The 27,409-nt window shown below is 50.5% G+C and overlaps 2 protein-coding genes across 2 annotated transcripts; one reads left to right on the top strand and one right to left on the bottom strand.

Annotated features, from left to right (window-relative positions):
* The first annotated feature begins 2,285 nt into the window (after positions 1-2,285).
* On the top strand, positions 2,286-15,676 carry RASL12 (RAS like family 12). The gene is made up of 5 exons (XM_034993668.1): positions 2,286-2,541; positions 4,662-4,718; positions 10,175-10,248; positions 10,945-11,135; positions 13,776-15,676. Exons 1-5 carry the CDS (start codon positions 2,439-2,441, stop codon positions 14,149-14,151), a joined length of 801 nt encoding a protein of 266 aa, XP_034849559.1. The 5' UTR covers positions 2,286-2,438; the 3' UTR covers positions 14,152-15,676.
* On the bottom strand, positions 15,657-18,590 carry SLC51B (solute carrier family 51 subunit beta). Its single transcript, XM_034993669.1, has 3 exons — positions 18,312-18,590; positions 17,293-17,383; positions 15,657-15,949 (listed from the first exon to the last, which is right to left on the bottom strand). The coding sequence occupies exons 1-3, from the start codon at positions 18,406-18,408 to the stop codon at positions 15,751-15,753; spliced, it is 387 nt and encodes a 128-aa protein (XP_034849560.1). The 5' UTR covers positions 18,409-18,590; the 3' UTR covers positions 15,657-15,750.
* Positions 18,591-27,409: the final 8,819 nt, after the last annotated feature.

Below are 27,409 nucleotides of genomic sequence, written 5' to 3'. Positions count from 1 at the left end.
GGAGTGGAGGTGAGAAGTATGTGCTGTTCACGTCCAGGGGGAGTGGAGGAAACTATCTTTTGCTTTTTTGGGCCACGGACCAAACTCTGGGTGGGACACTTTCATATCTTCTCTTCTAACCCTTAATATTATCCCTATTCTAAAGATGAGGAACTGAGGCCCAGAAGAGCAAAGTAGCTTATTCCGTGGTCTGACAATAAGTAGCTGTTTCCAAAGGTCTTTCGGGTCCACAACGGGCACTTCCGGGTGGACAGGCAACCCAGATGAGGAGACTGAGGATGGGGAAAGGGACTGGTTGCAGTTGTGAGGTTGGCACTGTTTTCCTCCCAAGCCTCATAGGAGGGGCAGACTTTGGATACTTAGCCGTCAAGGCTGAGGGCCTGAGTAACCAGCTGGCAACTAGTTTGAATCTCTGACCTAGACGAGAGTTATGGGTCACATCATCCCTTCCTGCAAGTCATGATGGAGTTTCCTTACAACACCTCCTTGAAGTGGCCACCCCCTTGGTTGCCTTCAGTGTTGGGAGGCTCACTTCCTCTAAAACAGTCCCTTGTAACTAGGGACAGCTCAGATGGTTCACACCAAGCTCAAATCTACCTCCTTGCAGTGCCCATCTACTGGTTGGTCTGAGTTTTAAAGTTTTAAAGCCTCACACAAGCAGGGCCATAACAGAGCCCAAGTTTATACCCAGTTGGGCCTACGGAGCTCCACAGTTTACCCTCTCTCCAGGAATTCTCTGATGAGATTGGTCCTCTCCCGATAAACCCCATTCAGAACCAGTCTGTCCTCACAAGACTGGGGCCAGCCCACGAAGGTGGCTGGAACTTGACTCCCACTTTTTTCCCACCTACAACTCAAAGGAAAACCCTTGGGCATTAGCTCTGTGAGTGATTCTGGCCTGAGGGTGTAATCTAAACAAAATTTTCCCAACACTTTACAGTCTTAATAACACAGCTGGTTTAGCATTATCTCCTACAAATACAATTAGGCTGAGTCAGTATTCACGTCCTATCCCGGAAAATAATTTTCCTTCCAGGTTGAGAAGTTAGTATCATCAGGCTCTGACCCCCAGACTCTCTGCCTGTTGATCTGGCTTTCCATGGTTTATTTTTCACGTGGGTGGGTAGATTAACTGGGGCAAGGAGGGGGAGTTGGGGGGGTGTTGGAGGGAGAAGGGCTGCAGTGAGAGGTCTCTGAGACTCCCATGCCCTACCCCACTCTAGCCCTGGAGTATATTTCAAAAGAGAGGCTCCACTGGGTTCTAGAAAGTACTCAGACCTGATGCTCTCACTCTCTATTAGGCCTGAATCACATCATGGAATGTTGGATTTATTTCCCCCTTCCTTTGGTGCTATAGATGGGGACACCAATGCTCAAAGAAGTGAGGTGACTCGCCCAGGGTGACCTTGTGAAAGAGCTGGGACTAGATCCTAAGTGTCCACATTTCCCACATGGGCCCTTTGCTCTGTGTCCATCATGACCAGATTTACCCTGGGTGGCAAAAGAAATGACAGGTGACCCCTCCCAGGCTCATCCACCAATCCTAGAATCATTATAGGCAAGAGAGAATGCCAGGGTTTAGAATAAAATGCCCCATTTACACACTAGGCGCCAAACACATGCGACTCATTAGCTCCCATCAGGGAGAAAACCGTAATCCAAGATGGGTTAAGTTTCTTGAAGCTGGACCCATACTGAACGTGAAATGTTGGTTAAGACTCCTTCCCAGGAGCCAGGGTTCTGCCTTGGGGGTTGCAATGATGCCTGAGAGTCCCCATACCGAAGGGCAGGGTAATGTGGTGGGGGAAGTTGTGTGCCAAGGCTGAGCTGGCTGTGACTGTGACCTAGAGAAAGGGCAAGGCTGGGAATTGGAAAAGGCAGGCTTCCCGGAGGAGGAGGCAGGGCCTGCTCGGTAGAACAAAGGAAGGAGTGGATTTTCTTGCAGGTGGGAAGAGATTGAGCGGAGGCTTAGACAAGGCTGGAAACATCCTTCCCCTCAGCCCCCTACCCCGGGCCTCCCTCTCCCCGTCCGAGTCCTTCCCTGCAGGGTCCGGGGGCGCTCCGGGCGGTGACAGCGTCCGGCCCTCGAGGCGGCGCCCAGCTGTGGGGTGCGCGGCCGGCCCGGAGCTCCCTCCCAGCGTGGGGAGCGGGGTGAGCGGGCCCCGTGGGGGGCTCCCGCAGCCCTTACAAGGAGTGTGGCGGCTCTCGGGGCGGCCCCGCCCGCCGGCCTCCACCGGCTCCTCCTCCCCGCCGGGCTGGGCCGGGCCGCGGGAACGCAGCCCGCTTGGCGCTCGACGCCGGGCCGGGCACCGACATCGACGGGGCCGAGCCCGCGAGCGCGGGGGGAGCCCACGGCTCGTTCTGCAGGGCCCCGACGGACTGACACGCTGCTCGGGGCCCTTCTCCCGAGGACCGGTGTCCCTCTCAGCAGCGTCGCCATGTCCTCGGTGTTTGGGAAACCCCGCGCGGGCAGCGGGCCGCAGAGCGCGCCACTCGAGGTTAATCTGGCCATCCTGGGGCGTCGCGGGGCCGGCAAGTCGGGTGAGTTGGGTGGGGGGCGGAAGGGAAGGGGTTGGGCTGGGACCCGAGAGACAGGGAGCGGGTGTGGACGCTGTGGACTTTGCAGGCAGGCTCCCCCACTGACTCTGGGGGCTTCCTGCGCCCAGGTGGGTTGGGTCAGACAGCGTGATTTTCTTCTTTGCCTCATTTTCTCTGTTGCTTGGCTCTCTCTCTAGTTTGTCCTCAGCTCCTCCATCTCTCATCTGTCTTGGGTTCCTCACCTGTCTTTCCTTCTGTGTCTGCGACACTAGGTATCTCTCCCCTCTGCCTGTCTCTGTGTCTCCTGGTCCTCTGCTGATCTCTCCCTTGCTGTTCAGCGCCTTCCATCTGCTCTCCCTGGGGCCAGCAGTCAGCTCTGGTGACTAGCACCAAAGGGACCTGTTAGGCCCTAATCTTCAGCCCAGGCCCCTCTGAGCTTAGTCACAGCCTTGTTATTCCTCAGTTTAGGCTGGGGATGAAGGGAGGTGGTAGAGGTCACTGGGCTATTGGGATTTTCCAGGGAGGGGCTCACCCCAATTCCCTGGGATAGAACAAAGTGTGCATTCTTATCAAACGTATTTGTTTCAAGTCAGACCCCTGTTGTGACTTTCTGGAAACACATTGGACTATGGTCCCAGGCGCCTGGGACTTGTTCTTGATGAACCAAGATCTTGGGTTGCCACTGAGATCCTTTCTGCCAACTCTGAACTCTGCTTTAACCACTCCTGGCAGCTCTCACCCAGGTGGAGCCCGGGGGGGGGGGGGGGGAGGATGTCACCACAGGCAGAGACCTGGAGAAAGGGTTCGCCCCTGCCCCCCTGCCACTCACAGTACCAGGGGGCTGAAGGTAGGAGGGCAGAGGGGCCTCCTCGGCCGGCTGTGTTACAGTTACTGCCATTAGTGACTGGCCAACATGGACTGTTAGCTAGGAGTTTCCTCCCCCGGAGTGTTCTTTGAGACTCGCTGGGATCCTACTCTCCACTTCTGAAACCAGCCCCCTGACTCAGAGAGGGAACTCTGAATCATGTTTTCCTACAGAAAAGATTTGCCCTCTTCCCTTTGAAAATCAAATTGTCTGTAGTCTGTCACTGGTACAGTTTAGCCAGTGACTACACGAATGAAGGAAGTTAAATTTTAAAGTATGTATTCCCTGGGTAGTAGTTTGCAAAATGACACTATTAGGAATCCTGGGAAAGAATTTTAAGGATTTTCTTTAAAATATCACATTACTTTTTAAGAGTCCAGCATAATAGTTGGCTGGCCCTGGGCTCTATGTGGCTAAATTCTGAACAAAATCAGAGTTCTATTAATGAATTCCACCTGGGGAGAACTTCATTTTAGGTTTTACATTCTTCGGGACACCCCTGAGGCCCAAGACAGAGTCAAGACTTGAGACAAAGGGGACCAAGGACTGGAGGGTGTTTATTTGGGACGTGAGTGTTCATACTCCTCCCAGGGATCACAGACTGATCAACTCAGCTCTTACTATTTGGCTTATAGCCAAAACTGGAATAGATGCCCCACATTTCAGAATCTTCATGACTTGACCAGGGTGGGGAATATCTCCCTTCAGTTTGAGTTTCACCAGGCTCACCCTAAGGTAACATGAGTCCTGGACCCCTCAGTTTGAGTATTTTTTTTTAAGATTTTATTTATTTATTTGAGAGAGAATGAGAGAGAGCATAAGCAGGGGGAAGAGCAGAGGGAGAAGCAGACTCCCTGCTGAGCCCGACTGAGGGCTCGATCCCAGGATCCTGAGATCACGACCTGAGCTGAAGGCAGACACTTAACCGACTGAGCCACCCAGGTGCCCCCAGTTCAGGTCTTTATAAACACCCCTTAGGCTTGTCTCTCATGGCTTTTCTTGCCGTTAAAAAAAAAAAAAAAAAAAAAAGCTAGGATGCAACTGGAGGGGCATGGTTCCCCATATTTCTGGTTTTTGCTGAGCTTCTCAAACCAACTCCTCAGCTCCCAGACTCATTCCCCCAGAGAACTGAGCTTAGTGTCAGCCAGGAGTCACAGAGGCTAGATAAGACTTCCCTAAAATGAGAGGGGCAACCTCCAGGGCCAGCAGCCAGATGCGGCAGGGGGAGACTGAGCCAACTTCTTTCTGCTTCCTGCAGCTCTGACCGTGAAGTTTCTGACCAGGAGGTTTATCAGCGAGTATGACCCCAACTTGGGTAAGGAACCACTCCTCCTCATTCCTCCTACTGTGTCCCACTTGGATCCCCCTCAACACACATGCCTACACTGTGGTGGGCCCAGGCCTCACTAGGATCCATCATCTGAGGGCAGAGGGGAGGCGCCACCAGGATGACTCAGCCCATGGGACAAAATGGTGTAAGTGCCAGAAAGACATCCTTCCACAGCCCACTCCAGACAACTGGGGTTGGGGGAATGGCTTAATTAAGAGAACCGAGAGGCTGATTTGCCCTAAAATATGAGGTATGGTGAGACTTAAAAAAAAAAAAAAAGAGCAGAACGTCTATAACCATTAAGCGTTATTCTTCAAAATGGTCACTCAATGTACTTTTCCAAAAAAGCTGGGCAAAACACTCGAGAGAAATTCTCTAGTGGTACTGGCTTCTGACCCATTTTTGAACCACACAAGAAAACTTGTCTCGTTCTACAGCCATATCATGGTATATGGGAAGAAAGGATGCTCTGTTATCAGAGCTAAGTTTGAACCCTAGCTCTGCCACTTACTGCCTGTGCAACCTTGAAGCAATAACCTAATCTCTCTGAGCTTCTGTTTCCTCATCTGTAAAATGGGCATAAAGATACCTATCTCAGAAAATTACTGTGAGCATTAAAGAAATAACACATGTAAAAAATTTATCCTAGTATCTAATCTACAGTAGACATTCAATGCATGTTCAGTTTTCCTTCCTCTTTTTTTTTTTTTTTTTAAGATTTTATTTATTTGAGAGAGAGAGAGAATGAACAAGCAGGGGGAAAGGCAGAGGGAGAAACAGACTCCCTGCTGAGCACAGAGCCTGATTCGGGGCTCAATCCCAGGACCTGAGATCATGACCTGAGCTGAAATCCAGAGTTGGAGGCCCAACCAACTGAGCCCCCCAGGCGCCCCTCCTTCCTCTTTCCTTAAAGTTCACATTTATAACGTTTGTTTATTGTAAACTATTCCTGAGAAAAATACCGGAGGCAGGCTGCCAGAGAAAATACAGGATGACCATTTAAATTTGAATTTCAGAGAAACAACTAACAGTAGGAGGAATGAGGAGGAGTGTCTGGATATGCTTAGCCTTTTGGAAAGGGGGGTTACAGTCTTGGATTGTTTTTTTCCATTCATAAGAATTAAATAAAGCATTTGTGGGACCCCCTGGGGGCCCTCCCAGGAAAAGCAGGGCTGTGGGGCACAGACTGGAAACTCCACAGTACAGCATTGCCTGCAGGAGGCCTCTGATGGGACGTGCTGGGACACCTCCCCTGAGCCCATTGGAGCCCTCAGTTCAGGCTGGAATATTGAATCCCAGTGTCGGAGCAGAAAGGGACCTCAGGGCTATTTAGAACTTTTTCCCTAAGTAGCAGAAGCCCTTCTTCCCAGGTGATCTTAAATAGAACCCCACGGTGTCAGAGAAAGCAGAGGGGGGTCCCCTGGTTAAGTCAAGAGTACAGGGCAGCTGACTCACTGACAGTCCCTAAGGAGTTTGTTTCTCAGAGCTTCGTTTGACCACCTGTACTCTAACCCAACCCCTTGGTGCTACAGAGGAAGAATTAGGCCTAAGGAGCTGAGACTTCCAGGCCAGGGTCACACAGCAGGTCTGAGGGGACCCCATTTGATTAGCACAGGAGCGGGACACAGGGTGTAATTGTGTGCTGGCTAGGGGAGGCGTTGAGAGAGGCCAGAACATGAAATCAGACGGAGTGGGGGAATTGAGGACGGGGAGGAGGTGGGAAGGAAAGGCATACAAGGAGGGGTGTCTGGGAAGGAAAAATGGAGATTTCCAAGGATGGTTCCTCAAAAGACAAATTCTGCCTAGCTCAGGTGGGGAATACTTACACTAAAAAATATTAGCTGTTTCTCTGAAATTCAAATTTAAATGGTCATCCTGTATTTTCTCTGGCAGCCTGCCTCCAAGTGTCTTTCTCCCTACCCCCAATCCCTACCCTTCTTGCAGGGTCCCCCCAGAATAGCCTAGTACAGGGGTGGTTTGGGCTTCCTGATTGAGTAATTTTGGAGTTCTGACCTGATAGTGGAATGCGTGGTCACGCTCTCCGGAAGGGGGGGGGCAACAGCTCCTCGGCGGTCAGTTGCCCTGGCCTGAGAGCTTGTCAGCTGGAGAGGTGACCAGACGCTCTCCTTCAGCATTCTGGGAGGCCAGTGCCACTCCTTGGGAGTTCTGCCTTACCATCTGAATATTCCAGCCACTATCCCATGGCTGGCCACAGCAATAGTGGGGACTCCAGGACCGGAGCCTTTCTTTCTGTGGAGAAAAGTCTGAGCATCCAAGGGGAGAGTTAGCCACCGGGACATATAAAACAGCTCCTTCTCTTTTCAAAGCTCTTCTTTGAACCCTGAGTGAGCTTCTTGAGTGTGGAGACCTGCGTTATTCATTCCCATTTCTAGCATGGAGTGCGGTACTAGGCACAACACCCCCAGCTCACCCATGTTCTTAAACATGAGGTTGAATTTTGGTTTTAGTATTAACCTTTAAAGAAGAGTTCCAGCTATTATCCCCATTTTACAAGTAAAGATATTGAGGCACAGAGGGCTCAGTGATTTGCCTATGGAGAACCTCAGGTACAAAGGAAGATGGGTACCACTCCAGCAGCTTTCTCATAAGGGCAGCCTTGTGCCCTAGAGGGCCTGGAATCAGAGGTCTGTATGGCACTGTGTCTCTGAGCCTCTATTTCCCCATCTGGAAGATGGGACCAATAGCCTGTGCTCTGTCTGAGTAAGGGTTGTGGCTGGGAGAGCTGGTAGGAGCTAAGAGAATCAGTGTTTATGGAAAGGCTATGCCTGTGCTGGGCGCTCCAGGAAGGGGCAGGGGCCCCCAGGAGAGCATCCCCTCACAGAGGAGCTGCGGGCACCTTGCCTGGCTTGCCCAGGGCAGAATGACAGCTTCTCACCCCTCTTGCCCTCATCCTGCTCCAGCAAGGAAATGGACACCATTTCTGAGGCATCATCCTACACACACTCTGATCAGAGCACCTTTACCACCTTTAAAAAGATTATTATTGCGTAAATCAGGGGAAAATAATTTGTGAAAAGAATCTTCTCTCAGCATTGAAGTCCTCAGAATATTATTTAGAAGTAGGAGTTATGAAACCTATGTGGTTAAGGACTCCAGAATGCCCTGGAGAGCAGGACTTGGTGATGAGACGACAGGACATTCCTGTAACTTGGAAAGGACCCCCCCATCTCCAGTCACCTCACTTGCCAAGGGGGAGGCAGCTGGATAAAACTGATCTGCGAGGCTTCCCCCAGCTCACCCATGCGTGTGCCACACCTAGACTGGGGCTTCTGCTCTTCCCCTGCACTCTGCCCAGATAGAGCTGGTCCCCTGAGCAGAGGGTGAGGGGGTCCCCATGGAGAGGTAGCCCAGGTGAGAAGACTCGAGTTCACATTCCTTCCACTGATGGGATGCTGTGTGGCAGTGGGTAAGTTCTCTCGTCCTCTGGGTTTCATCTCTCTACAGCGGAGCTAACAGTAACCTTGAAAGGCTGTTTGCTGTGAGGAACCCCAGGAGACCAACGTTGGGCTAATATTTTTTGTTGGACTGAGCTCGCAGTGCCTGTTTGGGGGTGGGGGAAGGGGGTGTGGAGCAACTAAAAGAGGTACATCAGGCAACTTTGGCAGAAAAATAAAGAAAAATCTGAACAAGATGTAGGCATCTAGGGGCAGCTCCTCTTGTACCAAATATAGTTAAACGTTTGGGGCATATTTTCCATTAGATTTTTTTTTTTTTTTTTTTGTCTTTGAATAAGAGCAGCTATTTATCCAAGTCCCCAAACAGGCTGGGGATGGGAGCTGTCTGTGATTCCTGCTGGCTGCTAGCGGACCTGGCATGTGTCCAGGCCTGGCTTGACTGCCAGGGGCTCTCAGAGACAAGTGGTTGTGAACTCAGCCAGGGTTGGGGGTGGATGGTGGAGGAAGGCAGAGAGAGCCCCAGTTCTGCCCAGAGAGGTCTTCTTTGGGGTCACCTGGGGCACGGGGGCACCCAGGGAAAGGTGATGCCAAGTGCACTCACACACATGGGCCAGTGGCATAGGGGGAGGTTGGAGATAGGGAGAATGATGGCCAATATGACAATGAGGTCCTCTTTGCATGCCTGGCCACTTGCGCTTTCTCAGGTTTGAGGTCATGAGAACAACAAAAAAAAAAGGTGAAAACTCATGAATTCCAAATAAGGTCAGTAGTTTGTTCATAGTATGGTACCAATGTCCATTTCCTGCTTTTGATCACTGTGCTATGGTTATGTAAGGTGTTAACATTGCCGGGAGCAGAGGGAAAGGCACACAGGAACTCTCTGTACTATTTTGCAATATCTGCATGAGTCTAAAATGATTTCAAAAGAAAAAAAATTACCTAGGAATGTGAACCTGCCCTGTAAACTTTGGAGCACCGCAATCCCCACTGTCCTTTACCAGGCATTTATGGTGGGCCAGGCCCCATGCCTAGGGGCCCATCCAGTCCTCACACAGTCCTGTGAGGGTGTGGGGACAAGCGTTAGCACAGTGCCTGGCACAGAGTAAAATCTGGAAAACTTTTAGCCAGTGTTACCATGTTATCCCTATTTTACTTTAAAAAAAAAAAAAAAAGATTTTATTTATTTGAAAGAGAGAGAGCAGGGGGGAGGAGCAGAGGGAGTGGGATAAGCTGACTCCACGCTGAGCGTGGAGCCCAAAGCGGAGCTCGATCCCAGGACCCCGAGATCACGACCTGAGCCGAAATCAAGAGTCAGATGCTCAACCGACTGAGCCACCCAGGTGCCCCATGTTATCCCCATTGTAAAGGGAGGAAACAGATTCTCAAAAGAACAGCAATGATGTGGCCAAGTCACATGGCTAAAAGGTAGCTGAAGTTGGGTGTGATTCCACATGTCCAACCTAAGATATTCGACTACATTAGAATCCTCTGCTATTATTTTGATAAGGATTATTTGTAAACCTTCTTAGGGACCTCTGAATGGAGTCGCACGTGCACACACACACCCCACCATATGTTGTGTGCTTTTCTTTCCCCATCCCTTCTCCCACTGGGGGCTTCCTGCGGGGCGGGTACTGTGGTCAGAGGGAAGAGGGTGGGGAAGCTTGGGGTTTGGGAGGGATGGGCTGGCAGTGCAACTCCAGAGGCCTCTGCTGCTAACCAAGCCCATGGGCCGCACACTCCATCCTGGAGGCTTGGTGGGTGGACCCAGAACACAATCCCATCCCCTGTGGCATGTTCTGTGACTGACCTCTTATGCTCTGAGCCCTGACAGGTAGAGCAGCATCTCCTGGGTGGGAGGTTCTGTCTGTGTCCTCCATTTGGGTGAGAGCCGAGGCCTTTCCAGTTTGTCCCAACTCAGCCAGCCCCAGAATAGATCTCCCAGGGTCTAGCACAGGGAGGCTGGGACTCAGACCCAGTCTGCCACTGAGGCCTGCCTCTGACCTGGCTGACCATCTGTTGCAGAGGACACCTACAGCTCCGAGGAGACAGTGGACCACCAGCCTGTCCACCTGAGGGTCATGGATACTGCAGACCTGGTAAATTACCCCCATTACCCATGGAGAGCTGAGAGTCAGTGCACCCTCCTGAGAAGTCCTGCTGCCAGAGTGGAGGTCTCAGATGGGAATTTGCAAACTTGTTAAGCTCTAGTTTGCTATGTGACCCTGAATGAGGCACTGACCTCTCTGGACCTGAATCTTTTCATTTGCCAAGGGAGAAGGGATGGGACGGGGCCTGGGGAGACCTGATGGTTGCTGGCATCAGCACTGAGATCCTCTGTTTTGGGATTTGATGCTCATGCATATACGGAGATGGGGCACACACTTTTATGCAGAGGCCCCCCCTGGCCCAGGTCCCCTCAGTACACACATTCCCCCTTTGTTTTCACCACCCCCTGCCAGGACTGGATACCAATTATTCTCAGAAGCCCAGGGGCACCATCAACCTGACCCCAAGCCAGCAGTGCCCAGGGATAGCCAGGTCTCTTAGCAGCCATGCCAGAGTCTTGGCTCTGTGCCCCAGAGGCCAAGGTCTCCAAGCCTCTGGCTGGGTGGTGGGAGTGAGGCTCCCGAGACAATGCCTCCTTTCACACCAAGCCAAATCCACACTCAAGTGCCCCTTTGAAAAGGGCCCTGCTGGGGAACAATATACAAAGACCCAGGGAGTGGGGAGGTGGGATGAAGCAGTTCAGGTGAAGGCCTTTACCCCTAGCGAGGCTTCCCTCCTTCGCCTAGGACACCCCCAGGAACTGTGAGCGCTACCTGAACTGGGCCCACGCGTTCCTGGTGGTGTACAGCATGGACAGCCGCCAGAGTTTCAAGGACAGCAGCAGCTACCTGGAGCTGCTCGCTTTGCACGCCAAGGAGACCCAGCGCAGCTCCCCTGCCCTGCTGCTAGGCAACAAGCTGGACATGGCCCAGTACAGGTGAGCGCGGGCGGTGTGTCCTCCTCGCTGGAGCCCACTGGCCTCATTTGGAAAGGCTGTGTGTCATCATCGGGGATTATTGGGCTGCTAAGGAAAGTCATCCCTGCGAACTTGGGTTAAAGGGTACCGTGTGCGTGGCCTTCCAGACAGGCCAGGGCAGGAAGGGAAGAGCTTCTGGCCCACACAGGGGTTGGACCCTAAAAGTCAGAAAAGCCACTGCTTCCATCCTCATGGGGCTTTGTGGTCTCTCTCAGCGGCACCCTCTCTTGCCTGTCTATATGACGTTCCATCCTCACTCCCCATAGCTGGCTGGTTATTATTCAGTGCCCAATTCCAGTTCTGAGAAGAAAGGCTGTGATTGGCTCCTGAGTCAAGTGTCTGGTCTGGTCCAACCAGCTCTCATCTCACCCAAGCACTGCGGTGCTGAGGGCAGCTTCTCTTAGAAGGGGCTGGACTTGAATTAGAGGTCACAGACTGGGCCAGGGGGCAGATTACCAGCAAATACTGAAGCATTTTGCTTGGCGAGCACAGTATTTTAAAAGACCTGTAATTGGAATGCTTTGAGGAGGGGTATGCCCTCTCCAGCTGACTCAGGCCTTACCACTCCCCATGGCTTTCCTCCACTCTGTCCATACATTCGAGTTGCTTGCCTGGCCCCTGAAAGCATGACACTCCCACTTGAGTAATCCCACTGCCCTTGTCCCAACACTGACATTTGTCCTATGTGGCCTGTCCACCTTCAACGTCTGGTGCCTTCCACCCGTCTTCCATCTGTCCCTCCCTGTTCATGGCCAGTCACTCCTGCTTCCCCAGACCCCAAAGGCCCATTGGCTGGGATAAGCCAGGAAGGGACCTTTGGTGCAGAACAAATCAGAAGGGCAGTGGGAAAGAGAGGTGCAGTCTCATGAAGAGGGGCCACTGTAGGAGCCTTCAAAGGCCATCAAGCCCTCAGACAAAGACAAATTCCATCCCAGGGAATGAAGGAAGTTGTGTGATCTTAAAACCGAAAGGTGGTTTTTGAGGAATCATAGAGCCCACGATGCCTGGAAGAGGGGTCAGAAGACTGAATTGTGGTAAATCTATCTTCAGTATGAGGGGAAAAACTAGACCACTGTTTTGATCCCAGTCTTTGCCACAGGGATTGTCTAAAAATGGTTGGGGAGCAAATAACAAAGATTATGGGGCTCAGCCAGAGCAGCTTCAATTCCCTAAGGAAAGTTGTGGCCGTTTACCCTCATTTCCTTCTTTGATCCAGTCTGGTAGTGGATCAGGATTTGATGCATAGTCAGTCTTGTAGCTGAGCATTGGTGTATCTCCCAGGACTGTCTTGCAGCTACATGGTAAATTGTGGGTTAGAGCATGGTAAATTGTTGATGAGAGTGGTTCCCAAATTGCTGATAAAATTGTCACCAGGCTGCAACTGAACAAGAGAGGATCATGTGACATGCCTGTGTCCCCCGTTCACACACATGTATGCATGCATGGGGTGCTAGTTTCTGAAAATTCATGAATTCAAGCCCGCACAATGAGAAATTTTTAGACTCAAGCTTGTCATAAAAGCAAATAATATCAAGTGTTCCTTCAGAACAGTTCCTCAGGAAACAGCTTACAGACAGGACACCAGCCCTCGGTGGGGAGTCTAGATGCTCTGCCCCTGGCCCTTTTTGTCCCAGTCACTCTCTGTCTGATACTCCCCCCGGGCAGCTAGCCCACTGCCAGCCCCCCTGCTCTTGCCAAATTAACCTTGGCTCAGAAACCTCTTTGCATCACTACCCACTGGTCTCATGGGCTGTGCCACTGTCCCCAGGAATGGCAGCGCAAGGTGGTCGCCAAGATTCAGCCAATGGAACCTTGGCCTCAAAACCTCAGGTACCCCCACCCCTTCCTTCTTCTGGACATCTGACTGACCCAAGAGCTGGTCTTTTTCCTCTCACCTTGATTCCCATGGCTTTCAGGCCAGAAGCTTCAAGTTAAATAGTCCCCAGTTAAATAGTCGATCCCGTCAGGAAAGAGGGTGTAGGACGAAGCTGACAATAGGCGTTGTTCTCTCTCCCCTTCTCTCCCTCCTTCCCATGAAATGTCACCCTTGCTCTCCCCTGCCCCTCCCTTGGACGAGCAGGCAACTCTCCGCATGAGCCCCAGAACTCTGCCAACCACAGGCATCCCGAGGTGCCTCACCCTCCCCTCCTCTGTGGTCTCACACGTTTCCGTCCAGACCACACTGCCTTTCTCTGGAGCTGATCCCACAGGCTGGGGCTGAGGGTGGCTCATTTCCTGACCAAGGACCCATGCTGGCCTAGAGGAAGGCAGGGCTGGGAATGACCATCTTCTTCCAGCCACAAGCAGGGTCTAGCCAGTAAGCTGCTCCCTTGCCCACGCTTTGTTCCTAGATTCTGCTTTGGAGACATCAGCCACCATTTATTGAGCACAGACTCTGTGCCAGGTAATACACCAGGCACACGATACAAATGGTCTCTCTTAATTCTTTTAACAACCCTGCGGGGCAGATGTCATTATCCCATTGTACTCACGAGATGACTGCAGGTCACCAAGCCCGTGAGTGGGGAGACGAGGGTAGGCGCGGGCCTCCCCGACTTGGACGCTCGCTCCTGACCCTGCCTCGCCCTGCTTCCCCACCAGGCAGGTCACCAAGGCAGAGGGCGCCGCCTTGGCGGGCAAGTTCGGGTGCCTGTTTTTCGAGGTCTCGGCCTGCCTGGACTTTGAGCACGTGCAGCATGTCTTCCACGAGGCCGTGCGGGAGGCACGGCGGGAGCTGGAGAAGCATTCCCTGCCCCGGCCTCTCTTCATCTCTGAGGAGAGGGCCCTGCCCCACCAGGCTCCGCTCACCGCCCGGCATGGGCTGGCCAGCTGTACCTTCAACACACTTTCCACCGTCAGCCTGAAGGAGATGCCTGCCGTGGCCCAGGCCAAGCTGGTCACTGTGAAGTCATCCCGGGCCCAGAGCAAGCGCAAGGCGCCCGCCCTGACCCTGTTGAAGGGCTTCAAGATCTTCTGAGGGCACCCCCACCCCCCAGATCCCGGACTCAGCAGCTGGGCGGGGCTTTCCCTCTGACGGAGCAATAGCCCTGGCCCTCTGGCGGACAGTTGACCCCTCTTCCAGCACCAAGTAATGTCCCGGACACCCGGTTCACTGTATGAGCTGGAGGGACAGGCAGGAACGCTGCTCTTCCTTGCTCCAGGCCTTGGTTTCCATGGTAGCCACTGCATTCCCTGACCCTGAAGGGAGATAGCCACTGAGACAACCCAGAGACCTGGGGTCAGCCTCAAGCGGAAGGGAATTGCAGTGTCCATCGTGGTGCCATGACTCCTTCCTGCTCCAGCTGCAGCCAGGCCAGATGTGGCCCCCAGGGGACAGCTCTGGATGGTCCCTAAGTGTAGGCCCGAGAACATGCTGCAGGAGGAGCAACCCTGAGGTCCTAGCACCATCTGGTGGACAGGAAGGACAGAGCGGCTATAAGTTGGCGGGGAGGCGCCTTGAGCCTGGCCCTCCTGTTGTCCTCTGACTTCACAGAAGCCCCAGGCAACAAACCCCACAGTTTAAATAATCCTACGGGACAGGCTGTGAGAAGCAAAATTCCCAGGAAGGGCTATTTCCAGTACTTTACCTTTCGGTGAGGACTGGGGGCTCTGGATCATCTGGGATAAGGAGCCTCCAATGTTTTTTCCCCCAGGAGACAGTGCCCCCTTATTTTCCCATCTTAAATTCAGGACTCTCTCCACAGACCCTCAGGACCAGCCTCCTGAAGTTTAATGATCAGAGCTGCAGAACAAAGTCATTCTCTCTAGTGACCAGCCCCCAGGACTCCCGGGAGCCTACAACTGGGGGTATCACTCACCCAGTGGGCACTGTTAGCCGGCCTGAGGCTCATAGGTAGAAACACAGTAGGCCATCTGTAGTCTAGTCTCGCAGGACCCAGTACCTTCGACAGTGGGTCTGAGTGTTCTAAGTCCACTTTTGAAAGATAGAAGCTAAGGCATTTGGGGTTCAGAAAGCAATTTTTTGCATAAATTATTTGGGGTCACCACTGCAGCTGATACGACACTGTGGCTCAGACACAGGATCAGGACACTCTCTTGGGATCCCATTGTCAGCACAGGGAGTTCCACAGTTTTCTAACTCTCTTTACCTTGGGGCCCCTGGCCCAAAGGAAGTCTCTCGTGGGCCCTCAGCAGATAAGCAGGTAAAGGAGAGGGCTCTGCTAGGAGGAAAGGGACGTGAAGGGGATTCTGAGCGCGGAATCCTGCTCTTGGCAATTCCAGGACCTTGGATTAAGAGCAACAGTTCTAACCCGGCCTTCAGCCCCATTCTGTGGATGGAGAAGCTGAGGTCAGAGGGAGGCTGTGAACTCCTCAAGAGCACACGAGGAGTCCTAGCCAGGCTTCCTGACCCACAGGCCGACTATGGATTTCTCGCTCCTGCTCCAAGCCGCTTGTGTTGGAACACGGCCGTTTGAACAAACTATGCCATTCTAAATGCCCACTTCCAGAAACCTTTTAATAAAAAGTGTTTTTTCCCCCCATAACAGAATATTAGTTTGATTGCAGTTCGTCCATCTTATCTGCTGGCAACATGGGGCAGGGCTCTGAACCCTTACTAGGTCTCCGATTCTTGTGGGTCTGGAAGGAGAGCCAGTGGCGCATCTGCCTCTTTTGACTCAACTGCCACCTGGGCTAAATTGTGCTCTTCTGAGAGCAAAGTCTCTCTTAGGATGTTCAGGTTATTGTCATCTCTGGTTTCAGCCTCTGCCAAGTCTTGGAGTTCTGGTTTGTTTTTCCCCAGGAGTTTTTTATTTCTGGGAGGAGAGAAAACACTGTTGACTCTGGGTTCCCTGAGCTGGGGTACTGAGTGATTGGGGGCAAGACTGGGTCTCCCAAGTAGATTAGCGGGTTGGAGGGGAAAATCCAGTAGGCAGTCCTGGGAACTGTTAGGGGAGAAAGCCCAGATAGTTTGGTGTTCTTTTGGCAGAGAAATGGCTTATTCTCATCCGTGTATCATCTCAGCAAATCCTCATTGCCACCATGAGCTCAACTATTCTCACCCCTTGCTCCCCTTACAGGTGAAATGGGGTTCAAAAATGTCAAAGATGCACATACCTTGGACATGCATTTAAGTCTCCTGACTCTGGGTTCTGTGTCCTTGTTATCCCATTCCCACCCTCATCCACCTCATCCCCAAACTACTTCAGGAAGTTCCTAACTAATCTTCCTGCTTCTAGGTGCTTGCTTTTCCAAACCAGCCCACACACAGCAGTCATGTTTCTAAAACCCCAGTGTGCACACATCACTCCTCAGCTCAAGCACCTTTAGTGGCTCCCCACTGCCCATGTCCTTAAGCTGGTGTTCAAGACCTAGCCTTTCTTCCAGTAACTCCCCCAAGTGTCCTCCCTCCGAAGGCAGTCTTACTCAAGGTACCCCTAGGTTTCCTGGCCATTGTGGAGGAACCCAGCTGTGGTAACGGCTGACTGCCCAGAGAATCTGCTCAGGCCACAGGGGGAGCAGCTCAGCGTCTGCTGCTCCCATGGACAGCCACTTTGTCCCTGAGTTGACCTTGCTGAGGGCGATGCTTCCTGACAGGGTAAGAAAGGCAAGGTCACATTTTTAGGAGCTACACCCCTTTGGTTCCTTTTATATCCTACATCCAGACTAATCTTGCTAAAACAGACCTTTCATGTCCCTGTGCAAAGCTATTCTCTGGCTCCCCAGTGCCCATGAGCTAGAACCTGAATTCCTTGGGACCCATACATTCTGGGTCCTTCCCTCCTCTTGTCCTCCTTCCATCCCCATGCCACGTCACATTGCATAGCCATATGGGCCAGGCCTTCTCCTCCAGCACCTCAAGCTTGGTGCCTATTGTCCCTCAGTCTAGAAGGCTTCCTCAGTCCACTCTCCCTTTCTCTCTTTGCCCAGAAGGCCCCAGATCCCACCACTGAGCTCCCACACACTCTGTATCTCCCACACTGAGCATCTGTCACTCTAAACTACACTTGGCTCCCCACCAAAGTGTAAATTCTACAAGGCTGCATTTTGCTGTCCCAAAGGGTGGCTAGCCAAGACCTCTAGATGCCCGCTCCCTAGATTTCCCTTGGGAGGGCAGGTCCCCCACCCCCCAGAGACCACCCCCAGACCAGCTCCTCACCTGTTTGCCTGGATGCTCCTTCCCAGGAGGACGAAGCTTATCACGCCCATCACACCCACCAGGGCAAAGATGGAATAATTCCAAGGAGATGCTGGGGAAGGACACACGGAACAGAGCCTTGAGGAGAGGCTGGGTGCCCTTCAGGCCCACTAGCAGTTGGGGCTTGGGCTCAGACTCAGCTCATGGCATCAGTCATCCCCTGCTGTGAGCCAGGCGTTGTAGAGACTGACGAAGATGAGCCCCTGCCCTGCGGAACCTCCAGTGTGGGGGAGGGGGAGAGGGAGGGACAATTTCTGCTCTGCAGAAGCCCTAATCTAAGTGGGGGGGGGGAAGGGGTGGCAGTGAAACTGTGTCCAACAACTGCCAACAGAGAATACATAAAGTGGCCAATCTGACTTTGGATAATGAGATGTGTCCACACCGTACCAAAATGAGGCAGGATCCAGCCCTGGAGCCATTGCGTTTGCTGTTCCCCTTACGAGGAATGCTCTTCCCCCACATAATCTGCGGGGCTCATCATTTCATCTCCTGCAAGCCCTTATTCAAATGTCAGCTTCTTGGTGAGGCCTTCCTTGACCGTGGTACCTACCCTTCTCTTCCCTTTCTGTGCTTAATTTTTCTCCGTATTGCTCATCACCCACATGCTCTGCATTTTAGTCGTTTGTCTTGTTGATTTTCTCTCTCATTAGAATATGTGCTGCACGGAGGGCAGAGACTTTTGTGCTTCATTCACGACTGTAAGCCCACTGCTGAGAACGGTGCCCGGTGCGCAGAAGGAACTTAATGAATATTTGTGACTGATCCGATAAATGAAGAAAATGAATGACCAAGCCCTGAGAAGAGGGTGCGGTGAGGCCAGACCCCTCTGGGAATTAAGACCCCCCTCAGCCTCAGTCCCCACCTTGGGGGGAAATGTGCAGCTGGTACTGGAGGAGGCAACTGTGTCGGGGGATTTCAGCCAGATTCCACTCCTTGTGCTGAGGCCCATATGCCCCCTCCCTGATCCGCCCCCCACTTACCATCTTCCACGCGAAAAAACCAAAGCATTTCTTCCAGCAGTTCCTGAGGCACCGTGGTATCGGCTGGGGCTTGGATGACCCCCTCACTGTGGTCCATGCCCCCTGCTCCTGGTTGGGATACGTTTCTGCCAACGAAATCCTTAGGTCTCTTGGCTCCCCAGGTGCCCTCCTGGCTTCCTAGGTTCCGGCCTCTGGGCAAAGCCCTGAAGACCCCTGAAACAAAGCAGAGAGCGTGACCGGATATCCTGTCCCAGATTGACCTCCCTTACTGCCCAAACCCAGCTCTCCTCTGGCACACAGTTACTGGACCAAGACAGCTGGGACTCAGGGCAGGTGGAGTCTGGAGAGGCAGAAACCATCGAAGTAGGAGTCACTCAAGTCTTTAGTAAGATTCATTACGTGTGGAGAAGAGCGTTGACCTGGGAGTGAGGAGGACTGAGTCACTGATGGGCTATGGGACCCTTGCGGGGAACATTGTCCGTTTTTTGCCTGCCCAGCATCCCCAACTAGCTTCTGCAGCCCAGTGCCCTCCGTCACTCTGGTTTCTTAGCGAGTTGTCCCACCTCTCGCCATTGATTTTCCTGTGGCAGCCAATCTCACAGGCCCCTGTGTCCCCACCAGGGCCAGACCTGTCAGTCTCTCTGCTGGACATGGGCATACCTGTGACCCAGAGCTGAGAATAGGAAAATGCCAGAGAGGGGTACCTGCTAGCACCTGCCAGAGAGCCGGGCGCCACACAAGAGCCTGAACTCATGCTCCCTGGATAAATCCCTTCCTTAATTTGAGCCTGTTCCCATTCCTATAAAACAAAGCAGGTTCAGCGGTGTTTACCAGACCTCAGTCCGTCCCCAAACAGCCACAAATCTTGACATATTCTTGTACTGCCTGCACTATTTTTACTTAATCTAAAACATCCCACTATCCACATTCAAATGAAAGGAAATAGGTGCAATTAACTTTGGCAATATATTTCCTTTAATCCAACATAACCCAATATTCTCATTTCAATGTAATCAATATAAAAATGGTTGCGATATTTTACATTTTTCATACCAAGTCTCTGAAATTGGGTGTAGATATTACACGTATCGCATATCTCAGTTCTGACTAGTCACATTTCAAGTGCTCAGTAGGCTCATGAGGCTAGCGTATGATACAGCCCAGGTCTGTGCCCAGGCCAGGGCCAGGCTGTGGCAGCTGATTCTCCCGGCTGCTCTGGGCTCCCAGCTTGAGGACAGCAGGCCATGGGGAGTGAGCCTTGGGCTGAGAGCCAAGGAGCTGGCCCCTCATCTGGCTCTGCCGCTGGTTAATTTGTCTAAGCAAATCACTGGGTCTTCTGAAGAACAGAAAAGGAAATAATAGGGAAAATAAGATTATCTGTTCAATGAAGAATACCATCAATAAAGTAACAAACACATTTCCAGTTGGGATAAGATACTTAACGATACTCAAAATCAAGAAAAGACTGATATCTAGAGTATTCAAAGAATTCTTGCAAATTAACAAGAAAAAGACAGGAACCCTAATAAAAGATAAAGGATGTAAACAGGCAATTCACAAAATAGGAAACCCAAAAGGCCAGTGAGCATATGAAGAAATGATCAATCTCTCTGGTAATCAGAAGACTGAAAACTAAAAAAAAAAAAAAAAAAAGAATGAAAATTAAAAGAAAAATGAAATAGTACTTGGCATCTATTAGATGAACTTGGTTTGGAAGGTAGATAATGCTGTGTGTTGGTGAGGCTCTGGGGCTATAGCCTTAGGTGCTAACAGAGGGAGTGTAGACAGGCAGCCATCTCGAGCGCAGATCACCCAAAGTAAGTATACACAACCCACAACACAGCAACACGCTCCGAGTGTGTGTGTGTGTGTGTGTGTGTATCCCAAAGAAATTATGCCCAAGGATCATAAGGGGGTATGCCATACCATTTATGAAAATTCAAAATATGCACACAAAATAATACATATTTTACAAAAACACATTTTTTAAAAAGATACACATTACACACATTAGGATAGTTATCTTGGGGGAAGAGGAAAAAGGGAGCAGGAATGGAAATGAGAGTAACTAAAGAAAGAAAACTGGAGAAGGGTTTTGAGTAGACCAATCATGAAAACGTCATGGCACTAATAACAATGACAAAAGCAGAAAGAGAATAGGAGGGTCCCTGAGACAATCTCAAGGGCCCCTACTCTGACGTGCCTTCTGTAATAGCCTCTGGAGGCTCAGCCAGGAACATCCCAAAACAGCTGCATGGCAAACAGCCAAACAGAAAAGCAGAGTACTAATAAAAGGATTGACATCAGAGGTTTTCCCAACTCTAAATGCTCTGAGAAAACTGAAGAAGCATCTATAGACTTTGAGGGAAAATATTTTAACACAAATATAATACTGAGCTAAGTTTTTTATATATGAATCATTTGTGTGTCAAGATAGAGATGGAAGATCAGGGAGAAAGATCTTTTTTAGACTTTCTGGGACTTGGCTGCATATTACCTACTTACTCATCACTTACCGAATATATGTAGAATAATGGAAGGACAAAGTTACAGGAATGGCTAATCTATGTGATTTGCTATTCCAGCTCCAACTGTCTGTCCAGAGCCCTTGTTAAGAAGGGTTGTGATTTTCTGTCCAGTCTCAGAGGCAGGAGCATCTGGATTAATTAGTAACATTGGCCATAGACTCCTGTCACATATGCAGACCCCCCCTGCCCCAGATCCACAGAGAAAAGAGTGTGAAGGTCAAGATACCCAACACTGACTCCCTCTGGGGAAGTGGAATGGAGCCTAGACACATGGGATGTTCATTTGGAACATTTCTGTATTGTCTACATTTGTCATGAGTATACACTACCTTCATGGAAACAATACATGTAATTATATTTTTAATGTATGTGTATTTTGAATATATATTGATGTATTTGCATGTATTTTTTAATGTTTGTATATGTTGTATTTACCTTTTGAGAGAACAGTCCAATTTTGGATGTTTAATTAATGGAACTGATAAGATGTCGCAGTTCTTCCCAACTTGATCTGTAGATCCAATGCAATACCAATCAAAAATCCCAGTAAGTTATGTTATGGATATGGACAAACTGATTCTAAAGTTTATACGGAGGGGCAAAAGACCCAGAATAGTCAACACAATATTGAAGGAGAAGAGCAGAGTCAGAGGACCGATGCCACCCAACTTCAAACTTCCTATAAAGCTGCAGTGAGGGGCGCCTGGGTGGCTCAGTCAGTTAAGCGTCTGCCTTTGGCTCAGGTCATGATCTCAGGGTCCTGGGGTAGAGCCCCACATCGGGCTCCCTGCTCAACGGGGAGTCTGCTTTTCCCTCTCCTCACCATTCTTGCTCTCTCTCTCAAATAAATAAGGTAAAAAAAAAAAAGCTAGAGTGAGCAAGACAGAGTGGAATTGAAACTAATCAGAGGTGTACAAATTTGCTGGCTGCTGTCCACAGTGGAATGTGGGGCCACAGACACCTAGGCTAAGGATGGGGTGAGGGGTGTCTCTGTCACCCTCTGCTCCCCAGCTATAGTTTCTTTTTTTTTTTTTTTTTAAGATTTTATTTATTTATTTGAGAGAGAGAGAATGAGAGAGAGAAAGCACATGAGAGGGGGGAGGGTCAGAGGGAGAAGCAGACTCCCCGCCGAGCAGGGAGCCCGATGCGGGACTCGATCCCGGGACTCCAGGATCATGACCTGAGCCAAAGGCAGACGCTTAACCAACTGAGCCACCCAGGCGCCTCCCAGCTATAGTTTCATAAATGTAGTGCTAGGATTCCTTGTTGCTTGGTCCCCAAAGCCTTATACCTACGTTATACTTTGGCTTTAAATGGGTTCGCCAGAGACGCTCCCCAGCTCCCCTGCAGGCCGAGGCAGGCCCAAATGGGTCCATGGGAGGCTGTACTTCGACATTGTCACAGAGACATTTCAGAACCAGGCCTGCCGGCATTTTTGTTTACCGACCCCTTGGGGCCAGTGTCCGAGCTGGGTCTGGGGTGCTGGGTGAGGAAGAGGACACAGCTCACGTTCTTCCTAGCCTTCCTAAACCAAAGTTCTTGCCACGCCTACCAGCCCAGCCTTGCTGCTGGGTTTTCCTTTCCTTTGGGTATTTTCACTATGTGGGAAGCAGGTTTTTCTAAGGGGGCACCACTTTTTTGGTACAGGTGTAAGTTGGGGTTTTCAGGGAGCCCTGTTTGGTGCATCCTTCTGTATTTTCTTTCCTCAATCTATGCAAAGTGCTCTGGCCTCCATCATCCCCTCGGACGCCAGGGGGCTGCCTCTAGAGCCCAGGTGGGTAGACCCTCCTCGGAGGGGACTCCGATTCTCTGGCAGGGCCTGAGGTATGTGTGCGCGTGCTTGGTGGAGGGCAGGAGGGCGTGAGGGGGGAGGTGGGGAGGACCATTTTTGCCCTTTGGAGCTTGGTAGGAAGGTGGACCCCAGGGCTTGGCAAGTGCCACTTCTGGCAGGTTTGGAAATTTCCAAATAAATCCTTGTTTATTAGTGGTAAAAAAAAAAAAAAAAAGTTTAATTGTTTTAAATTGTTTAACATTGTTATAATAAACATATACCAACAAACAAAAAACCCAAATGACAACATGAACCCAAGTCTTGAACGGAGAGTCGGCCCTCCCTGGTTGTGTTAGATGCCACGAGAACAGAGGACACGTTTCCTTTAGAGCACTTACCCAGGTTCCTTCTAGAGTGAGCATCGTATTAATACACCTGCTTTTAAAAAATCATTAACCGGGCGCCTGGGTGGCTCAGTTGGTTGGGTGACTGCTTTCAGCTCAGGTAATGATCCTGGAGTCCCTGGATCGAGTCCCGCATCGGGCTCCCTGCTCGGCGGGGAGCCTGCTTCTCCCTCTGACCCTCCCCCATCTCATGGGCTCTCTCTCTCTCTCTCTCATTCTCTCTCTCAAATAAATAAATAAAATCTTGAAAAAAAATAAAAAATTATTAACCAAACTTCATGATTTCTTTGGCTTTTGTTTTCCCATTCATGTCCTTTTCCTATTCCAAGCCCCCATCCAGGATATCACATTGCATTTAGTTGTCTTGTCTCCTTAGGCCCCTCTGGGAGATCCCTGCTTTTTACACAGGGCTTAACCATCTGCCACTGCACTGTCACTCCTGCCAAAGACCCTGAGACACCCATCCCCATGGGAGATGGAAGACACTCACCCTGGATCCCGCTGCTGGGTCCCACCTTGATCTGCTGTTGAGAGCAAGCACTAGTTTCCAGATCCTTCTCTCAAAGGAGCACCCGATGGTCTCTGCACTTGAGCACCCCACACAGCTGTCACCCGCGGGGCAGTGCTACGAGCCTGTGGCAGGGGCCCATCTGGGAGCTCTGCCCTTAGCACACGCCCAGGCCTGGAACCTCCTCCGTCACTCCAGGGTGAATGACCTCTTGAATGAGCGGCCCCGGATGGCAAACTGGCTCCGCCTAACTTTAAGGATCTGAAAGAACCAGGAGCTCCAAGCTTTCCTTCTTTCATGATCCCAAAGAACCAGGAGCTCCAAGCTTTCCTTCTTATATGTTGGCCTCGAGTAAATAAAAAATATCTAGGGGCGCCTGAGTGGCTCAGTGGGTTAAACGTCTGCCTTCAGCTCCGGTCATGATCCCAGAGTCCTGGGATCGAGTCCCACATCGGGCTCCCTGCTCCGCGGAAAGCCTGCTTCTCCCTCTCCCACTCCCCCTGCTTGTGTTCCCTCTCTCACTGTGTCTCTTGCTGTTAAAAAATAAATAAAATCTTTAAAAAAAAAGAAAAAAAAATATCTAGACTCCCCAGGGAATGGGTGGGGGAGGACCCTTGGACTGGGTGTTCCGTTGTTGCAGGGGGTATGTAGTGTGCCCACCCCAGGCCACTATTTCCTGCTATTATCAATATTTAACCACAGAGCAGGGAGCCAAGCCTGGCCTTTTATAGCCTGTGCTTTCTCACAGTGAAGGTCATGACCTTGTGTAAATTCTCTACAAGGAGCTATAAAATAATACTTTTCAAGGGCTAGGCTAGGTTGAACAGGATCATGTAGGGGGAAGGACTTGGTGGGGAAGCAGAGCAAGGCCAGACTCATTCGATTCTGATTGTTGCTGGGCTTTGGGCTTCTCCACCCACTGGCTCCTTGCATCTCCAGCAACCTTTGGAGTTGGGTCAGCAAGGAATTCCCATTTCACAAAGGAGCCAACAGGTTGAGGGAGGTTAAGTGAGAGGTCCAAGTTGCTCTATGAGTTAATACTAATTAACAGTGTGGATGACATTATGGTGCAGAGGAAAGGAGACCCCACAGGGAAACTAAGTCCTACATGGAACTCCAGCCCCTCATCATTTTGTAACTCATTCATTCACTCAATAAATATTACTTGAGGGGTGCCTGGGTGGCTCAGTCGGTTAAGCGTCTGCCTTCGGCTTGGGTCACGATCCCAAGGTTCTGGCATCGAGTTCCGCATTGCACTCCCTGCTTGGTGAGGAGCCTGCTTCTCCCTCTCCCGATCCCCCTGCTTGTGTGTGTGTTCTCTCACTCTCTCTCTGGCAAATAAATAAATAAAATCTGAAAAAAAAAAGATAGTGATAAGGGGAAGTGACAAGAGATAAAATTGGAGGATGGACAGAAGCAGATCATGCAGGGCCTTATAAAATAGTATAATTTTGGATGTAATGAGAAATCACTAGGCAGGAAGTGATGGGGTCTGACTGACATTTATCTAAGATCACTTGGCTTGCTGGTGTGGACAATGAATTGTGAAAGCGGAAGAGAGGAGCTGGGAGACTTGGCATTCATCCAGGCAAGAGACAGTGGTAGTTTGGGTTGGGATTGTGACCATGGAGATAATCAGATCCAGGGTGCATTTGTGGGAGAAAGGCAGCTGATAGTTTTCTTGAGAGAGGAACTCAACACTAATTCTCTTAAACACAAAAGGAATTTAAAAGGAATTTATTGGCTCATATAACTGGGAAGAGCAGGGTGGAGCTGACCTTTGGTATATTTGGAACCAAGAGCCTGAAGATCCTTAGCTCTTTCTCTCTCCTGCTCTCTCCCTGCTTCTCACTGGGTATCAGGCTCATTTCTAGGAACCTGGACTAGGCTGCAGGAAATCCAGGCTCACATCTTTATAGCTGGAAGGAAAGGAGTCCCTTTCCTCAGATCCAGTTTGGCAATTCCTAGGAAAAGACTATTTGTCCTGGCCTGGATCACGTACCCATGTTTTGGATCAGTTATTATGGCCAGAAAGTGAGGTACCATGGATGGCTCAAATCTCATGCCCACGGGATAACCATGGCTGTGAACTGGATAGCCACTCCAGTGAGCGTCTCTGAAGTGACTCCTTGACCCCAATCCTCCCTGATCCCCCCTGTCTGCTTTTGAGGAGTGTCATGGGGCCCTTAAAGGGCACTGTGTCCCCTTTAAGAAGAGCCTGCCCCAGCCCATGTAATGAGAGAAGAAATAGTGTGATACTTCTGAATCGCTTTTTTTTTAAGATTTTTATTTATTTATTGAGAGAGAGAGAATGATAGAGAGAGAGCATGAGTAGGGAAGAGGGTCAGAGGGAGAAGCAGACTCCCCGCTGAGCAGGGAGCCCGACGCGGGACTCGATCCCGGGACTCCAGGATCATGACCTGAGCCGAAGGCAGTCGCTTAACCAACTGAGCCACCCAGGCGCCCTACTTTTTTTTTTTTTTTTTTTTGCAATTTATTTAAATGTTTTTACTGAAGTATAACATACATACAGAAAAGTACTTGAATATTATGCTATAGCTTAGAGAATTTTCACATGAACACACCCATGTGTGAAACCCACACCATCCAGATCAAGAAATAGAACATCGCCAGAACTCAGAAGTCTTCTTGTGTCCACTTCTGGGCACTAACCCACACAAAGGCAACCATTAGCCTGACTTTTATTTATTTTATTTATTTTTTTTTATTTTTTAAAGATTTTATTTATTTATTTGACAGAGACAGAGACAGTGAGAGCAGGAACACAAGCAGGGGGAGTGGGAGAGGGAGAAGCAGGCCTCCCGCTGAGCCAGGAGCCCGACGTGGGACTCGATCCCAGGACCCCGGGATCATGACCTGAGCCGAAGGCAGTCGCTTAACCAACTGAGCCACCCAGGCGCCCCCTAGCCTGACTTTTAATACCATAGATTAGTTTGGCTTATTTTTATACTTTATCTGAATGACCTGCAAAGCCTACATTTTTACTATTTGGCCCTTTAAGGAGAAAGTTTGTGACCCCGACAACAAGATAAAGGAATCTGGGTCCCTGAGTGACCTCATGGAGCAGAGCTGCCTATCTGCCCTGGACCAGCTGTCTACCTCTGGAGTGTTATATGTGAGAGAAGTAAACTTTGATATGATTCGAGGCACTGTGTTTGGGATCTTTGTTACAAAAACTTAGCTAGTACTATAACTGATACACATTATTTGTGCCCAATAACTGCTGAATAAGGGAATACCTAGCATCAGAAGAACTAAGTTCTAGTCCTATTCATCCTTGCTACAACCAGCCATATGCCTTTGAGCTAGTCACTTGGACCTCTTTTTCTTATCTAACTATATATAAGCTTCAAAGAGAAGTAAAAAGGAAAGGTATTTTAGAAATTATTATCAGGAGAGGCCAATTATGTGTTGACAAAACTCAGGCCCTTTAAGCTCAGGAGATATTCCCCTGGGTTCAACCAGTTAGTTTTTCTACTTAAAAAAAAAGAGGGGGGGTTAAAAACCCCAACATGAGGGAGATCTCTTTTCCTAAGAGCAGTGGGTGATGAAGGTAGGGAAATACACACTGGGCTGTCCAGGGTCTTGACCCCTCGGCTCAGGGCACTTTAATCTCAGCCCAGGGTTAAGGTGCCAGGTAGGGTCCCTGGCCCTGAGCTCCAGGGTCTAAGGATAAGCATCTTCCTGCTTCTCAGCCTCCTGCCTCCCACACTGAAGACGCAGTGCTTGCTGGGAGGCTTCCGGAGACTGCTCCGGACTTTCAGCTCAGGCTTTTCTGCTCCTTGGGGTGGGCCATCCATCATCAGCTGGTGCCAGGAGGGGTGGACAAGCCCTTGGCTAGCCATCTGTTCTTACCTTCATTTTCA

This window comes from Mirounga leonina, unplaced genomic scaffold (genome assembly GCF_011800145.1).
Source record: "Mirounga leonina isolate KUSES-001 unplaced genomic scaffold, KU_Mleo_1.0 Mir_91, whole genome shotgun sequence".
Taxonomy (NCBI): Eukaryota; Metazoa; Chordata; class Mammalia; order Carnivora; family Phocidae; genus Mirounga; species Mirounga leonina.
The sequence above is the reverse complement of the archived record's forward strand: the minus strand, read 5'-3'. Positions and strand labels throughout refer to the sequence as shown.

Coding starts and splice junctions, on each gene's coding strand:
- RASL12 (XM_034993668.1), top strand. CDS start 2,439: ATGTCCTCGGTGTTTGGGAAACCCCGCGCGGGCAGCGGGCCGCAGAGC. Junction 2,542..4,661: donor TCGCGGGGCCGGCAAGTCGG/GTGAGTTGGGTG, acceptor TGCTTCCTGCAG/CTCTGACCGTGAAGTTTCTG. Junction 4,719..10,174: donor CGAGTATGACCCCAACTTGG/GTAAGGAACCAC, acceptor CATCTGTTGCAG/AGGACACCTACAGCTCCGAG.
- SLC51B (XM_034993669.1), bottom strand. CDS start 18,408: ATGGACCACAGTGAGGGGGTCATCCAAGCCCCAGCCGATACCACGGTG. Junction 17,384..18,311: donor GTTTTTTCGCGTGGAAGATG/GTAAGTGGGGGG, acceptor GTCCTTCCCCAG/CATCTCCTTGGAATTATTCC. Junction 15,950..17,292: donor AGGAGCATCCAGGCAAACAG/GTGAGGAGCTGG, acceptor CTCTCCTCCCAG/AAATAAAAAACTCCTGGGGA.